At 36.7% G+C, this 18,493-nt stretch overlaps 1 protein-coding gene across 1 annotated transcript; it reads right to left on the reverse strand.

Annotated features, from left to right (window-relative positions):
• Positions 1–3,857: 3,857 nt before the first annotated feature.
• LOC122402822 (Bardet-Biedl syndrome 1 protein homolog) lies at positions 3,858–17,017 on the reverse strand. Its single transcript, XM_043405942.1, has 7 exons — positions 16,713–17,017; positions 16,035–16,209; positions 11,231–11,440; positions 10,513–10,808; positions 9,911–10,160; positions 9,403–9,582; positions 3,858–4,962 (listed from the first exon to the last, which is right to left on the reverse strand). Exons 1-7 carry the CDS (start codon positions 16,724–16,726, stop codon positions 4,336–4,338), a joined length of 1,752 nt encoding a protein of 583 aa, XP_043261877.1. The 5' UTR covers positions 16,727–17,017; the 3' UTR covers positions 3,858–4,335.
• Between the last annotated feature and the right edge of the window lie 1,476 nt (positions 17,018–18,493).

Consider the following 18,493-nt stretch of genomic DNA (forward strand, 5'->3'; position numbering starts at 1 on the left):
TGCCTCTAAATGCATCTAGATGCCTTTGCATCCCTCTGCTGGCCTCTGCTGACCGCTGCTGACCACTCCTGATACTTCCGACAAGGTATAACGATTACTATGTGTTACTGTTTGCTCCTGTTGGTCTCTACATGCCTCTACATGACTCTGCTGGCATATGCTGGCCTCTGCCTGCCTCCGCTTGCCTCTGCTGACCGCTGCTGACCACTCCTGATACTTCTGACAAGGTATAACGATTACTAAGTGTTACTGCTTGCTCCTACTGGTCTCTACATGCCTCTACATGCATCTAGATGCCTCTACATCCCTCTGCTGGCCTCTGCTAGCCTCTGCTGGCCCCTGCTGACCGCTGCTGACCATTCCTGATACTTCCGACAACGTATAACAATATACTATGTGTTACTGCTTGCTCCTGATGGTCTCTACATGCCTCTACATGCATCTAGATGCCTCTACATCCCTCTGCTGGCCTCTGCTAGCCTCTGCTGACCGCTGCTGACCACTCCTGATACTTCCGACAACGTATAACAATTACAATGTGTTCCTGCTTGCTCCTGCTGGTCTCTGCTTGCCTCTGCTGCCCCCTGCTGACCCCTGCTATCCCTTGCTGACCCCTGCCGACCACTGCTGACCACCCCTGACCACCCCTGATACTTCTTACATGTATAAGTATTCAAGCCTTGTATAATGTAAATCTATGGCAATAAATGATATAATTTAACAGAATTCTATGTGTTCTCATCATTTTTACCTTTCTTTTCCTCTCCAAATCATTCCCTTAGCTTTAAGAGACCGTTTCTCCGGTTAAAATTGGATACCCTAACTGTCCAGCTCTCGTACTTGCTGCCGAAATCAAAAATTAAAAGTCCTGAAACAGTTGGAAAGTCCTGAAACAGCTGGAAAGCCCTGAAACGACTTGGAATTTTAGAAATCCCGAATCAGCTGGAAAGTCCTGAAACAGCTGGAAAGCCCTGAAACGGCTTGGAATTTTAGAAATCCCGAATCAGCTGGAAAGTACTGAAACAGCCGGAAAGTCCTGGAATTTCTTGGAAACGCCGAGAATTCTCGGAAACCTTGAATTTTTAGCAAAGTTCCGAGTTTCTGGACTTCCGAGGTGTTTCAGGAGTTCCTAGTGGGTTCAGGGAGTCTTACAACAAAGGTAATGACTTGGAGAGGGAAAGAAAGGTAAAAAATGATGAGAACACATAGAATTCTTTGTAATTATATCATTTATTCAAATAGATTTACATTATACAAGGTTTAATACATACACATCATATCAGAAGTTGTCAACAAAGGTCAGCAGTGGTCAGCAGTGGTCAGCCGGGGTCAGCAGGGGCCAGTAGATGCATGTGGAGGCATTTAGAGGGATGTAGAGGCATGTAGAGGCTTGTAGAGACAAGCAGGAGCAAGCAGGGACACGTAGTAATCGTTATACGTTGCGGGAAGTATCGGGAGTGGTCAGCAGCGGTCAGCAGGGGCCAGCAGAGGCCAGCAGATGGATGTAGAGGCATGTAGAGACCAGCAGGAGCAAGCAGTAACACATAGTAATCGTTATACGTTGTCGGAAGTATCAGGAGTGGTCAGCAGCGGTCAGCAGAGGCGAGCGGAGGCAGGCAGAGGCCAGCATATGCCAGCAGAGGCATGTAGAGACCAGCAGGAGCAAGCAGTAACACATAGTAATCGTTATAAGTTGTCGGAAATATCAGGAGTGGTCAGCAGCGGTCAGCAGAGGGATGTAGAGGCATCTAGATGCATTTAGAGGCATGTAGAGACCAGCAGGAGCAAGCAGGAACACATAGTAATCGTTATACCTTGTCAGAAGTATCAGGAGTGGTCAGCAGCGGTCAGCAGAGGCGAGCGGAGGCAGGCAGAGGCCAGCAGAGGCCAGCATATGCCAGCAGAGGCATGTAGAGGCATGTAGAGACCAACAGGAGCAAGCAGGAACACATAGTAATCGTTATACCTTGTCGGAAGTATCAGGAGTGGTCAGCAGCGGTCAGCAGGGGCCAGCGGTGGCCAGCAGAGGGATGCAGAGGCATGCAGAGACCAGCAGGTGCAAGCAGTAGCCCGTAGTAGTCGTTACACGTTGTCGGAAGTATCGGAAGTCGTCAGCAGCGGTCAGCAGTGGCCAGCGGAGGACTGTAGGAAAATTGAAAAGTGCATTTAGTCGTGCCTTATACTTCGGGTAAAAAGGGGTATAACTAGGTAAAACAATTTTATGACATTACCTTGTTAACTCAAGTTAGCCACCAGTAAAGGCATGTAGAGATCGGCAACGATCAGCAGAGGCCAACCGAGGTTGGCAGAAGTCAGTCGTAATTGTTATACGTTGTCAGAAATATAGGCGGAGGTCAGGAGAGGCTGGCGGTAACCAGTAGTAATCGTAATACGTTGTCGGAAGTATCAGGTGTGGTCAGCAGTGGCCAGCAGAAGCCAGCAGAGGCTGCGTGAGGCTGGCAGTAGCCGGCAGTAATGGTTATACGTTGCCAGATGTGTCAGAAGCGATATCTGAAATGATATACATACGTACGCTCAGACATAGGAATAATGGAAAAGAATTTATTTTCGTTCAATAATTCAAATATGATCGGGGGGGTCTTGAAACGTGTATTTCACAAAATTTTTGTTCGTTATAGTACCTTGCTTATGTTCGTCTACATACATAGGTCCGGAAAGTAAAAAATACCTGGGCAGTCGAGACTTGGAATCGTACGCCATCGACGCGAGGTCGAATCTCAGTTGTTCAAGAGCGAGAAGGCGAATGTGCCTTTCTCTCTCGACTCCCACGAGACGGCCCGAAGTTACTTCGGGCAGCTTCGGAGAATCGAGAGAGAGGGCATGCGTCAGTTCGTCTTTGTCGACTCTCCGTAACTCCACGAGCTCACGTACGCGTGATCTGGCATAGCGTGAGTAGTGCACTCGGTGCTCAATCTGGCGCCACTGTCGACATTTTAAATATTTGCGGGAACAGGACCGTGTACAATGTGTTTTAGCATAAATCAAGATATTTTAATTATAAATCCACTAAAAATCTTAGTGATACCTTATTTAATTATCATACTTCATAAATAGATACACAATCTAAAGGATAATACGCAAATACACATTCTAAAACTAACGATACAATGTCTTGAAACTCTAAGTCATGGATGCAAACTTAGAATGATCACGCGCAGATATGCACGCAGTAACAAATTCTATATTTTGTACTTTCATTTATCGAACTTCTATTTATTTATTTAAATAGGAGAAAGAAAGGTCAAATCAGTGCTTTCCAACCTTTTCTACGTCACGACACATTTTTCAAATAGCGGAGATTATGTAACTATTACAAAGATATTCTACAATAATTTGTATTTCGAAAGTTTACGATCAAAATAAATCATTTAACGAAGCCTCCATCAACAAATTGGTATTCTTGATTTTCATCCTATTTTGGCCTCTAGAATCTCCCATTATTATTATAATTTTTCCCATGGTTGGCCAAACACCCCGTATATTATACACATTCATTGTACATTGACTTTAATACAGAGTGTCTCAAAATGCGTGTTAAATGTTTCATTTAATACAGTAAATAAAAACTGTAGAACAAAATTATTTCATTCTTTCGTATCTCGAGATACAAGTTTAACGCGCAATTCAATAAACCATAATAAAGCTTCTTCAGCTCGAACGATCAGTTGGCTTAAACGATCACCAGCTATGTGACATTAACACATTACCGACCGATATTAATCGACTGTTTTACCGACCAACGCTTACCGACCGATAGCGTATTGATCAACTTCTTTACCGACCAACGCTTACCGACCGATAGCCGATTAATCAACCGCTACCGGTCGGTAAAGTCGCATGTCCATTATCCACATATCTAAAGTTCAATTTAATCTTATCGTCAATATGTATCGACTGTGGTTTTACAGCAATAGTGTGACTTACATAAACGATCAGTATACAAACTATTTTACATCATCTTGCACTAGGGCGGGAACAATTGGAAATTTCTGTAGATTAAAATGCATCTTTCGAATCGATATCTCAATTTCTAGTGTCTACTAACATGTCGTATAATTGGTAAAACATAATTTGGACTATATACTCTTCAATTTGTTACGTGAAGTTTTTCATGGCACTAAAACTAATAAAATTATATTTTTGTTAATCCACCGCAGATTATAGAATCATAAAACAGAGACAACGGAGCTGAAAATACTGCATTTATACATTTAAGTCTACTTATTGTTAGACGAAGAACACATATTTACCGTTAACCAGTGCTACCAAAAAAAAAAAAGAGACGTTTTACTACAATTCGAATCGCTTCGAAGCTTAAACCTCGATTTCTTCCTCGGCGGCTGGTAAAATCACCGTCGTCATGGTGATCGGTTTCGTCCTCGATCTTTTGCACAGCAAAATCTGAACTTTTCCCGATATTCTGCTCGTCAGGGTCGCGTGCATCGCCATTGGAATGGGAATCCCGCTCGGTAATAGGGGCACGTCCATCACGCGTGGTCTCACATCCGTGTTCTCGTTCCTGCAAACGATGTAAAAGCCTGTGTCGGACAGTTCGTCCGATATGTTCGTCAACAAGATACGAATCTGATAATTCGGCCCCAGCCCCAACACGGTGGCTTCCAAAGTGATGGGATGTAGACCGGCGTCCTGGCTCTCGTTCAAAGACTCCACCGCCTTTTTCGCCACCATCAACCGCAGTCGAAGGAGACCTTGCTGAAACGTGCTGTGAATCTTCTTCGCCTCCGATCTCTCCCGTATCGTTTGCTCCACGAACAGTCGAGTCTTCTTCGGTATTTGAAACTTGGCGCCATCGTTCGGCGATGGGCACGACAACGCGTTGTGGATGCTGAAGTTGGCGGTGCGTTTCAAAATCTTCACGCAGAGGCCGCCACCGACGGTGACCATCGCCATTGTTCGTTCCTCTTGGCCCATACGGCCGTACTGTGAGAAAAATATTAATGAAAAGGAGATTTATACGTCATTCGATTCGTCTAATTCGATACATTATCGATATGCATTTCATTATCTGCGGAAATTCGTTATTTTTTTATATACTTGTCGTAAAGTTACGGTAAAAAAGTAAGGTTAAGTATATTTTGAGAAGTCCACAGGTGGAAACAGGTGACTGTCGTTACCCTGTTCAAAATGCTACCTAGTCAAATGCTAATTTGTTAAACATTTATCGAATGAAATTTCTACTATTTCTGCTAATATTTCATCGAATAAATCACCATTTTTCTATTAGGTACATTTACTAAATACATAATGGCTCGGGCATTCGATGAAGTTACTCTTCATAAAAATATAAAATATCGATAGCATTATATGTTATAAAAAAGATTAAAAAATGTGTAGCATGCCTCCGAGTGGTTTCAATTTAATTCGTGCAAGCATCGGTAATGGGATCTTAAAAACTGACGCTGTGATTAATTTTCAAGCGACCTCTGCGATATTTTCTATGACAAAATGTTGATTCATCGATCTCGACAATCTACTCTACTCTTCCAATCGCTGAGCAGTATTTTTATTTAATTTTAGTAATATAATAATATGACATTGCTCATAATTATATGTCAGTATATATGTTAATTTTAAAACATCTATAGACGAGTTTGTTTTTAGAAAACCACGTTCTTTGCTTTGCGAATATCTTTATATTACGATGTCTTTTACGTTTAGTTTGATCGACAGATCCTGGAATAGTTATCCTGCGTTGCCAATTTTCATAACATTTCCACATTGCAGATAGTACAAGAAACAGAAGAAAAGCAGAAATTGTTCTCAGTAATCATTCGTTTCGACTGTCATTTCTGATTTTCTTCTGTTTCTTGTACTTTGCGAATTTTGTTCAACCGTGCTATAAAAATGACCGAATTAGTAGTTCCAGACGTGTGGACCTTATTTAAATTGCACGAATTTTGTAAAAATAAAGAAGCTTTATTAAAATTCTTTGCAAGATTAAAAGTTGATTGCCAAAAATCTTAATTGTCCACGGCGTGGAAACGTAATGAAATTGGACAATGAAAATTGGCGTTGTAGAAAAACAATCGCAGCATCTATAGTTATATAATAATATGACATTGCTCATAATTAGACTGCGGATTTTTATGCAAATTCATATATTTATTAATAGAATTAATAAAATAAAAGCTTTGTAGAGGGTTGTTTCAACCCCTAAATACAATAATTCTTATCTTACTTGAAGTATTTGTTATATTTTTGCATATTAAATGCAGTCTATAGTTTTTTGACAATCTAAATTTCCCATAAATGCATAAATATCCGCAGTCTACTCATAATTATATGTTAGTATATATGTTAATTTTAAAACATCTACAGCCGAGTTTGTTTTTAGAAAACCACGTTCTTTGCTTTGCGAATATCTTTATATTACGATGTCTTTTACGTTTAGTTTGATCGACAGATCCTGGAATAGTTATCCTGCGTTGCCAATTTTCATAACATTTCCACATTGCAGATAGTACAAGAAACAGAAGAAAAGCAGAAATTGTTCTCAGTAATCATTCGTTTCGACTGTCATTTCTGATTTTCTTCTGTTTCTTGTACTTTGCGAATTTTGTTCAACCGTGCTATAAAAATGACCGAATTAGTAGTTCCAGACGTGTGGACCTTATTTAAATTGCACGAATTTTGTAAAAATAAAGAAGCTTTATTAAAATTCTTTGCAAGATTAAAAGTTGATTGCCAAAAATCTTAATTGTCCACGGCGTGGAAACGTAATGAAATTTGACAATGAAAATTGGCGTTGTAGAAAAACAATCGCAGCATCTATAGTTATATAATAATATGACATTGCTCATAATTAGACTGCGGATTTTTATGCAAATTCATATATTTATTAATAGAATTAATAAAATAAAAGCTTTGTAGAGGGTTGTTTCAACCCCTAAATACAATAATTCTTATCTTACTTGAAGTATTTGTTATATTTTTGCATATTAAATGCAGTCTATAGTTTTTTGACAATCTAAATTTCCCATAAATGCATAAATATCCGCAGTCTACTCATAATTATATGTTAGTATATATGTTAATTTTAAAACATCTACAGCCGAGTTTGTTTTTAGAAAACCACGTTCTTTGCTTTGCGAATATCTTTATATTACGATGTCTTTTACGTTTAGTTTGATCGACAGATCCTGGAATAGTTATCCTGCGTTGCCAATTTTCATAACATTTCCACATTGCAGATAGTACAAGAAACAGAAGAAAAGCAGAAATTGTTCTCAGTAATCATTCGTTTCGACTGTCATTTCTGATTTTCTTCTGTTTCTTGTACTTTGCGAATTTTGTTCAACCGTGCTATAAAAATGACCGAATTAGTAGTTCCAGACGTGTGGACCTTATTTAAATTGCACGAATTTTGTAAAAATAAAGAAGCTTTATTAAAATTCTTTGCAAGATTAAAAGTTGATTGCCAAAAATCTTAATTGTCCACGGCGTGGAAACGTAATGAAATTGGACAATGAAAATTGGCGTTGTAGAAAAACAATTGCAGCATCTCTTAGTGCTTGCAAACGAAAGCGAACTTGTGATGTAAAAATATGTGTAAAACGTGGAACGTGGTTTTAAAAAACAAAGCTTTCTTATGAAATGGTATTAAAATTAACTTACACGTTAGTCCATAATTTTGATCGATATCAGATCGTACAAGAATTACAATTGAATAAAAATACTGTTTCTCGATGGAATTATTTAGTAAAACAAGTTATGACTGATTGGCTACAACATTCGTGCGAAGTACTTGGCGGACCAGGCAAAATATTAGGTCGTCCCATAAGTTCGTGCCGTTCAATATTCTGAAATTGATGAGGATAAAATTTGTAATCTAATAAAAAACAAAGAAAATTTGTCAGTTGAGGTGATTTCTGAAATTTCAAACATAGTAACATCAACAATTCATAGAAATTTGAAACAAATAGATATTGCGTCAAAGTTCGAAGTTTGGAATTCACACTAGCTTATGGAACAAAATTCTCTTAATCGTGGTAGAGCCTGGTTGCGTAAATATTTCTGTTAGCATATAATAAAACCGAATCTTATAAGATACAAAATATAACAATCTCCAGGCTTATTAGTGGATAAACAATTTGAAAATGTCAACGTTTTAATGAAAAGCGTTAAACTAAATTTGAATAAAATATCCAGCAAGTTTTGGAGCGACGATACAATGGCTTTGCCAAAAGAAGGGGAAGGAGTTGTTGAACGAGAAGAGGTTTACTATTTTTCATAAAATTCCATCATACGTTTAAAATATTGCTTCAAGTTGCAGTAGAAAACTCGGCACGAACATATGGGACGACCTAATAGTAGAAATAGACGAATCTAAGTTCGGACGAAGAAAATATCACAGAGGTGATCGTGTAGAGGGACAATGGGTTTTTGGAGGAATAGAAAGAGGAAGTGGAAAAATATTCCTGGTGCCTGTTGTAAGTAGAGACACAGACTCCCTGCTTTCAATAATTAAACAATGGGTGTTGCCTGGCACAACAATTATTTCAGATTGTTGGAAAGCCTGTAACATCTTAGAGAAAGAGGGGTACAAACATCTTACCGTAAATCACAGCTTACATTTCAAAGACCCGGAAACAGGCGCTCGTACAAATACGATAGAAACTACGTGGAGGCATGGTAAACACTTTTTGCCTGAATATTGTCGGTTGGTATTTGTAATTTTGCACGTTTTTTAATATTTTCTGTAACATACAATACCATAAAATTTTCCATTTTTAGCAAAAAAGATAATTTCATTGGGTATTTAAGCCACTACGTATTTTACAAATTTTCCAAGCAAGGAAAGGATGATTTATTTAACCGGCTGTTAAAAGAAATTGCAGAAATTTCATTTGATTCTACAGAAAACCAAAATATACCAGACCTGGATGATAATGAAATTTAATAATAAAAAAAAGTTAATCCAACGCACTGCATACAATAGTAATTTATTATATTCTCTATCGGTGATCGGGCCGTTTGCTAGGAATGTCCCAAAATTTTAATGGGAGATTCTAGAGATCAAAATAAAACGAAAATCAAGAGTACCATTTGTTGATTTGAGGCTACGTTGAAAAGTTATTAACGTTTAAAGTTCCGCCTGCAGTGGTTCTCAACCAGAAAACTAAGACTGTCGATACGTCAGTAAGTAGAGTTTTTCATGCTGAACTTTAAACGTTAATAACATTTCAACGAAGCCTAAATCAACAAATTAGTATTCTTGATTTTCATCTTATTTTGGTCTCTAGAATCTCCCCTCCAAATCATCCTGTATAAATCATTAAACAATACGCCAAGCATAAGCCTTCAACGCTAAAACTTTAACTTTCATTGTAAGTGTTTATAACGTTTGATGAAACGAGTTACCTTCATCGCAGAGACTGGTTCCATGATCTTCAGCGTATCCACGTGGTGTTTGCCATCGTAAACTCGAATACCATGACCAGCGGTGCTCACTGCCAGCAACGAAAGACCAATCTGTGGCACTGGTAAGCTCGCCAAATCCAGAATCGCACCCGGGACCCGAACGTGCCACAGTTTTACGCCCTGCACAATTAATATTTCACTATTTTAAAATTGTTTGCATCCTTGAAGTTGTTTTCGACTTTTCTCAATTCAAAGTTCTATCGTTCTCATCAAAAACTCCATTACGTGAAGAATTTTTTGAAAATATTTTACAAGGAATAAGTATCACATTTTTAAAAATTTCTGAGCGATGGAATCAACAATTCACTACTTCTGTGTCTTTTATTTTTTAATCGCCATCTAATTTACAAATAAATCTAACATTCTGACTTGATTGTTCGATGCACTGAACGAAGCAAGCGTGCAAGTATCGAGGTTCTACTGTATTTGCATTTGTTTGGACCCTAACCTTTCTGGAGAGGCCAATCAGAGTGCCATCCATGATGGTTACAGCTACGCCATCGTTATTGAGAACCGAAATGGCTACTGCTGGTGACGGTAACTTTTCCCAGAGCTTTACAGGACTGCCTCTTCTTATCGCTCCTATTCTGCCGTCTCTGCCAATGATTAATATTCTGCCATCACCTGTCCACAAACCGATACAAGCGAATGCGACCGGTGGCCATTCCAGCAAGTGTTTGTCCATAACAGTGAACGTCCTGTAACGAAAACAAAATGTAATTCATAAACGAATGCATTTGAGAATCATTCGCACTTTCGAATTCATTACTTTAAGTATTTCTTATATTTCTGCATATTAAATGTATTCTGTAGTTTTTTGAGGATTAAATAAACATTAATGCATAAACATCCGCAGTCTACTAATAACCTTACAGATTTAGCCACTTATTAGAGTGAGTATTAATGAACATATGAACGTATAAATAATAAAAAAAAAAATCCTTATTTGAAAGGTAAAACAAGATCGATAGAGGGTTAATTTGCATTTGTTCGTAAGAATAAAGACTAGTTATTGTTGTTATGACGCCAAGTGTTAAATGAAGGAGTTACCGAGGATCCAGAATGAGAATTTCTCCAAATTCCGTGCCAAGCACCAAACAACCGCTGGCTGGATCTGTCCACGAGTCTCTTCTTATGACAGAAATCGCAGATAAAGCGTTGCTCCTAACAAGCGGGACCGTTTTATACTGTTCTGCGAAGCTGGATCTGAGATTCGGGTCCATGGAAAGGAATTTTAACGTACGAGGGGATATAAATCCCGCTCCAAGCTCTTTCAACAGCAGTTCCAGCTCGTCGGCCAGCGTGAGCACGTTTAACTCTTCCTCCAGGCTGGCTTTGTGCCAAATCTACGAGAATCGCTTCATATTATAATTTATTACTAGTAATTAACATAAACGATAACTCTTTGATACATAAAATTGCAACTTTGTCTGTAATTGTAATTTTTGAACCATTTGCACCGAATTAAACTTTATCACTATTGAATTATTTAACCCTTAGATGTCTATGGGCGCATTTAGTAGTCAAAAGGTTAGGTTTAAGGTACAAGTACCTTAATATTGTTTTGGAAATTAAAAGAAATAATTAAGAATAATTTTGCAATCAAAATTATAGGGTTCCGTATGAATCAATGCCTAAAAATGAATAAAATTGCATTCAGTTCGTCCATCATTCGATTGCGTTTAATTGTCTTATGACATGTCTTTGTATCTGTAATCGATATAATGTTTTAACATAACATAACATAATATTTATCTCTGATAAATACCTCTCGCTCTTTAGGATGCACGTCGATCGTTGGCAAGCAGTATTTAAAGTAGGGTCTCATATTCTTAAAGATGTAGACGCTCGAACCGGCGCCCACAGCCAACACAGACGACCGGGGTTCCCCATTTTCCGTGTAAAAGCCAACCAATCCGCAGGGCAGATCCACCATATTGTGTTCCGTTATTTGGTCCCCTCCTTTATAGACTCGTATCTAATAATTAGAACACAACGAGAAAAAATAAAGGCGACCAATTAAATACAGATCAAGAACATCAAGAATACCAATTTCTTGACTGAGGCTTCGTTAAAAAAATATTTAAAAATTAAATTGAAAAATTTCAAATCGTTCTGGAAAAATTATTGTTCGTTGCAGGGGTCAATTACAATTATTTTATGTCAATACACATACCTTCGAAATTCTACGCACTTTCGAGAAAAAAATTCTTTACCGAAAATCTAATTGTGAGGACAAAAAATGCTTTCCTGAAATTACATGTGAATTTTTAAAAAATCATAACTCCCGAACGGATCGGAGGATTTCAATGTTTCGAAAGGCAAACGACGCGTATTTTAGCGAAGAATATGTAGAAATTCTAACAATATTGAAAAAGTTGCACTTTGACACCGTAAAGTGAAAAAAACACCATAGAAATGGTCCAATCTTCAAACGTCCATACCATCAACAGTAGTGAATCTATCTCAATGAAATTTAGTATGGGAGTAGAGCTGATGAATATCTACAAAAAAGTGCTGAACAAAATTCCCGTAGGACGTCGAACAAATTTATTAAAAATAAACAACAAATTTCTAAGAAAAATCGACCTGCTGAAATTTCGACAAAATTAAAAAATACCAAATCATTCTGGAAAAATTATTTTCGGTTGCGAGGGTCAATTACAATTATTTTTGGTCAATACACATACCCTCGAAATTCTACGCACTTTCGAGAAAAAAATTGTAGAAAATACTGAAATTTTTCGAGGGAAAAAAAAAATTTCAAATCGTTCTAAAAAAATTATTCTTGATTACAGGGGTCAATTACAATTAATTTTTGTCAATACACATACCTTCGAAATTCTACGCACTTTCGAGAAAAAAATTCTTTACCGAAAATCTAATTGTGAGGACAAAAAATGCTTTCCTGAAATTACATGTGAATTTTTAAAAAATCATAACTCCCGAACGGATCGGAGGATTTCAATGTTTCGAAAGGCAAACGACGCGTATTTTAGCGAAGAATATGTAGAAATTCTAACAATATTGAAAAAGTTGCACTTTGACACCGTAAAGTGAGAAAAACACCATAGAAATGGTCCAATCTTCAAACGTCCATACCATCAACAGTAGTGAATCTATCTCAATGAAATTTAGTATGGGAGTAGAGCTGATGAATATCTACAAAAAAGTGCTGAACAAAATTCCCGTAGGACGTCGAACAAATTTATTAAAAATAAACAACAAATTTCTAAGAAAAATCGACCTGCTGAAATTTCGACAAAATTAAAAAATACCAAATCATTCTGGAAAAATTATTTTCGGTTGCGAGGGTCAATTACAATTATTTTTGGTCAATACACATACCCTCGAAATTCTACGCACTTTCGAGAAAAAAATTGTAGAAAATACTGAAATTTTTCGAGGGAAAAAAAAAATTTCAAATCGTTCTAAAAAAATTATTCTTGATTACAGGGGTCAATTACAATTAATTTTTGTCAATACACATACCTTCGAAATTCTACGCACTTTCGAGAAAAAAATTCTTTTACCGAAAATCTAATTGTGAGGACAAAAAATGCTTTCCTGAAATTACATGTGAATTTTTAAAAAATCATAACTCCCGAACGGATTGGAGGATTTCAATGTTTCGAAAGGCAAACGACGCGTATTTTAGCGAAGAATATGTAGAAATTCTAACAATATTGAAAAAGTTGCACTTTGACACCGTAAAGTGAGAAAAACACCATAGAAATGGTCCAATCTTCAAACGTCCATACCATCAACAGTAGTGAATCTATCTCAATGAAATTTAGTATGGGAGTAGAGCTGATGAATATCTACAAAAAAGTGCTGAACAAAATTCCCGTAGGACGTCGAACAAATTTATGAAAAATAAACAACAAATTTCTAAGAAAAATCGACCTGCTGAAATTTCGACAAAATTAAAAAATTCCAAATCATTCTGGAAAAATTATTTTCGGTTGCGAGGGTCAATTACAATTATTTTTGGTCAATACACATACCCTCGAAATTCTACGCACTTTCGAGAAAAAAATTGTAGAAAATACTGAAATTTTTCGAGGGAAAAAAAAAATTTCAAATCGTTCTAAAAAAATTATTCTTGATTACAGGGGTCAATTACAATTAATTTTTGTCAATACACATACCTTCGAAATTCTACGCACTTTCGAGAAAAAAATTCTTTACCGAAAATCTAATTGTGAGGACAAAAAATGCTTTCCTGAAATTACATGTGAATTTTTAAAAAATCATAACTCCCGAACGGATTGGAGGATTTCAATGTTTCGAAAGGCAAACGACGCGTATTTTAGCGAAGAATACGTAGAAATTCTAACAATATTGAAAAAGTTGCACTTTGACACCGTAAAGTGAGAAAAACACCATAGAAATGGTCCAATCTTCAAACGTCCATACCATCAACAGTAGTGAACCTATCTCAATGAAATTTAGTATGGGAGTAGAGCTGATGAATATCTACAAAAAAGTGCTGAACAAAATTCCCGTAGGACGTCGAACAAATTTATTAAAAATAAACAACAAATTTCTAAGAAAAATCGACCTGCTGAAATTTCGACAAAATTAAAAAATTCCAAATCATTCTAGAAAAATTATTTTCGGTTGCGGGGGTCAATTACAATTATTTTTGGTCAATACACATACCCTCGAAATTCTACGCACTTTCGAGAAAAAAATTGTAGAAAATACTGAAATTTTTCGAGGGAAAAAAAAAATTTCAAATCGTTCTAAAAAAATTATTCTTGATTACAGGGGTCAATTACAATTAATTTTTGTCAATACACATACCTTCGAAATTCTACGCACTTTCGAGAAAAAAATTCTTTACCGAAAATCTAATTGTGAGGACAAAAAATGCTTTCCTGAAATTACATGTGAATTTTTAAAAAATCATAACTCCCGAACGGATTGGAGGATTTCAATGTTTCGAAAGGCAAACGACGCGTATTTTAGCGAAGAATACGTAGAAATTCTAACAATATTGAAAAAGTTGCACTTTGACACCGTAAAGTGAGAAAAACACCATAGAAATGGTCCAATCTTCAAACGTCCATACCATCAACAGTAGTGAACCTATCTCAATGAAATTTAGTATGGGAGTAGAGCTGATGAATATCTACAAAAAAGTGCTGAACAAAATTCCCGTAGGACGTCGAACAAATTTATTAAAAATAAACAACAAATTTCTAAGAAAAATCGACCTGCTGAAATTTCGACAAAATTAAAAAATTCCAAATCATTCTAGAAAAATTATTTTCGGTTGCGGGGGTCAATTACAATTATTTTTGGTCAATACACATACCCTCGAAATTCTACGCACTTTCGAGAAAAAAATTGTAGAAAATACTGAAATTTTTCGAGGGAAAAAAAAAATTTCAAATCGTTCTAAAAAAATTATTCTTGATTACAGGGGTCAATTACAATTAATTTTTGTCAATACACATACCTTCGAAATTCTACGCACTTTCGAGAAAAAAATTCTTTACCGAAAATCTAATTGTGAGGACCAAAAATGTTTTCCTGAAATTACATGTGAATTTTTAAAAAATCATAACTCCCGAACGGATCGGAGGATTTCAATGTTTCGAAAGGCAAACGACGCGTATTTTAGCGAAGAATATGTAGAAATTCTAACAATATTGAAAAAGTTGCACTTTGACACCGTAAAGTGAGAAAAACACCATAGAAATGGTCCAATCTTCAAACGTCCATACCATCAACAGTAGTGAATCTATCTCAATGAAATTTAGTATGGGAGTAGAGCTGATGAATATCTACAAAAAAGTGCTGAACAAAATTCCCGTAGGACGTCGAACAAATTTATTAAAAATAAACAACAAATTTCTAAGAAAAATCGACCTGCTGAAATTTCGACAAAATTAAAAAATTCCAAATCATTCTAGAAAAATTATTTTCGGTTGCGGGGGTCAATTACAATTATTTTTGGTCATTAGACATACCCTCGAAATCCTACCCATTTTCTAGAAAAAAATTCGAGAATGGGTGGAACTTTAAACGTTAATAACTTTTTAACAAAGCCTCCATCAACAAATTGGTATTCTTGATTTTCATCCTATTTTGGCCTCTAGAATCTCTCAATACAATTTTTCCCAGGGGTGGCCGAACACCCTGTATATTAAGCGATTATGTATCATTTTGTACGCTCAAACGTGAAAATCTATGATAAATCGAAGAATGGAAATTCTTCTACTCCAGAATCTAACAATGACCAAATAAAGTAAAAATTTCACTTCTGGTACATTTTTAATATTATTAATATTCCAAGCATCCCTTAAAACGTATTTACTCCCTCCTAATTAACACTTTACCGACCGATAGCCTATTAATCGACTGTTTTACCGACCAACACTTACCGACCGATAGCGTATTAGTAAACTTCTTTACCGACCAACGCTTACCGACCGATAGCCGATTAATCAACCGCTACCGGTCGGTAAAGTGTTAACATTCAAAATCTTTTCGCGGCAATCCTGCTTAAAAACAAATTTAAGCAGTTTTAAATGGTTTGGCGGTTGAATGGACCTTGTTACCTTCGTCGTATTGGCACCGAGTGCCCCCAAATCGGCACAGATGAGCCTGGCGTCTCCATCGCCGGTCACATCGAGCATATCGAGGTTGTTCGGTAAGGTGTACAATCGGGCTCCTGGTTCCCAAAGCGCCTCCAACCATCGGCTCGTACCGAGGCCGACAATATTATGCTCGGCTCTAAAACATCATGTCTTCTATTTTATAATTTTTCTTTTAAACGAGATGTACTACGAAATTGATTATTGATTGTTGATCGAGGCTTCGTTAAAAAGTTATTCACGTTTAAAGTTCCGACTGTAGAACGTTCAGTGGTTCTCAATCAGAAAACAGTATGGCTGTCGGTAAGTCGGTAAAGCAGAGTTCCTCGTGCTGAGTGAGAACCACTAGCGCCTGCACGCAGCTGTATGCAGGTTGCGGAACTTTAAACGCGAATAACTTTTATTTCGACCACCAGAATCTCCCATTAAAATTTCTCCCTGTATAATCTTCGTATTTTTGAAACTATTTAAGAATGTATTTTTTCGCCTTGTTGCACGTGTACTTTCTTAAACACTCAGCTCTGCGAAATAAATTCATCGAACGACGTATTAATTCTCGACAGAAACAAATACGAGTTCGAGTAATCGTAGAAACACGTGGAATGGATTCGAAAAATGAACAGGAATTTTGTCGTTTCTCACCTCAGTCCGTGCATGTTTGAAGCTTCGGTTTAGCGATCGAACGTAAATATTATATCAGCTCGTAACGCATAATCGCCTCCCTTGTTCGAAGGCTCCTCGTCAGACTGTGCTGTGATACAGCGCGACGGATCGTCATATCGTTAACAACACGGCGTCCCTCTTGAGAGGATTCCTTCTCCGAATATGATCGGTGAGACACTGAACGAATTGCAATTTCACGACGCGATGGACGTCGATCATATCGGAAGATCTGTTTCGAAAATTCGTCGAACGATGTAATAGTATCAGAGATTCGCGATTTTGTTGTGGACACTCGTATCCATAGAAATGTTTGTGTGTCAATGCCAATGGCCGCGCGCAGGCGGTTCACGCGCCAATGAAAATGCATTTAGGCTGTTGAACGTGTGGCGTCGCCTCTGATGCTCGCCACCAGAGGGCGATCGCTCGATTGCTATACAGGGTGTTCTATTACCTCGGGGAAAAATTTTAATGGAAGGTTCTGGAGGCCAAAATAAGACGAAAATCAAGAATACTAATATATTAATGTTAAAAACTTCGTTAAAAAGTTATTAACGTTTAAAGTTCCACCCATTCTCGAATTTTTTTCTAGAAAATGGGTAGGATTTCGAGGTTATGTGTATTCACCAAAAATAATTGCAATTGACCCTTGCAACCGAAAATAATTTTTCTAGAATGATTTGGAATTTTTTAATTTTGTCGAAAAATTTCATAACTTCTCGAATTTTTTTCTCGTAAATGCGTAGGAATTCAAGGGTATGTCTAATGACCAAAAATGATTGTAATTGACCCCCGCAACCGAAAATAATTTTTCTGGAATGATTTGAAATTTTTTAATATTGTCGAAAAATTTCATACCTTCTCGATTTTTTTTCTCGAAAGTGCGTAGAATTTCGAGGGTATGTCTAATGACAAAAAATGATTGTAATTGACTCCTGTAATCGAAAATAATTTTTCTAGAATTATTTGAAATTTTTAAATTTTGTCGAAAAATTTCATACCTTCTCGAATTTTTTTCTCGAAAGTGCATAGGAATTCAAGGGTATGTCTAATGACCAAAAATGATTGTAATTGACCCCCGCAACCGAAAATAATTTTTCTGGAATGATTTGGAATTTTTTAATTTTGTCGAAATTTCAGCAGGTCGATTTTTCTTAGAAATTTGTTGTTTATTTTTAATAAATTTGTTCGACGTCCTACGGGAATTTTGTTCAGCACTTTTTTGTAGATATTCATCAGCTCTACTCCTATACTAAATTTCATTGAGATAGGTTCACTACTGTTGATGGTATGGACGTTTGAAGATTGGACCATTTCTATGGTGTTTTTCTCACTTTACGGTGTCAAAGTGCAACTTTTTCAATATTGTTAGAATTTCTACATATTCTTCGCTAAAATACGCGTCGTTTGCCTTTCGAAACATTGAAATCCTCCGATCCGTTCGGGAGTTATGATTTTTTAAAAATTCACATGTAATTTCAGGAAAGCATTTTTTGTCCTCACAATTAGATTTTCGGTAAAGAATTTTTTTCTCGAAAGTGCGTAGAATTTCGAAGGTATGTGTATTGACAAAAATTAATTGTAATTGACCCCTGTAATCAAGAATAATTTTTTTAGAACGATTTGAAATTTTTTTTTTCGCTCGAAAAATTTCAGTATTTTCTACAATTTTTTTCTCGAAAGTGCGTAGAATTTCGAGGGTATGTCTAATGATCAAAAATGATTATAATTGTCTCCTATAATCGAAAATAATTTTTCTAGAA

This window comes from Colletes gigas, unplaced genomic scaffold (assembly GCF_013123115.1).
Source record: "Colletes gigas isolate AHSC1104 unplaced genomic scaffold, ASM1312311v1 Colletes_gigas_Sc00040, whole genome shotgun sequence".
Lineage (NCBI taxonomy): Eukaryota > Metazoa > Arthropoda > Insecta > Hymenoptera > Colletidae > Colletes > Colletes gigas.

Bases quoted from the DNA above. Each gene is read 5' to 3' on its own strand.
- LOC122402822 (XM_043405942.1), bottom strand. The intron at 10,809-11,230 runs GTATTTATCAGA...CGATTCTCGTAG, and splicing joins TGCATCCTAAAGAGCGAGAG to ATTTGGCACAAAGCCAGCCT. The intron at 10,161-10,512 runs GTAACTCCTTCA...TTTTCGTTACAG, and splicing joins ATTCTCATTCTGGATCCTCG to GACGTTCACTGTTATGGACA.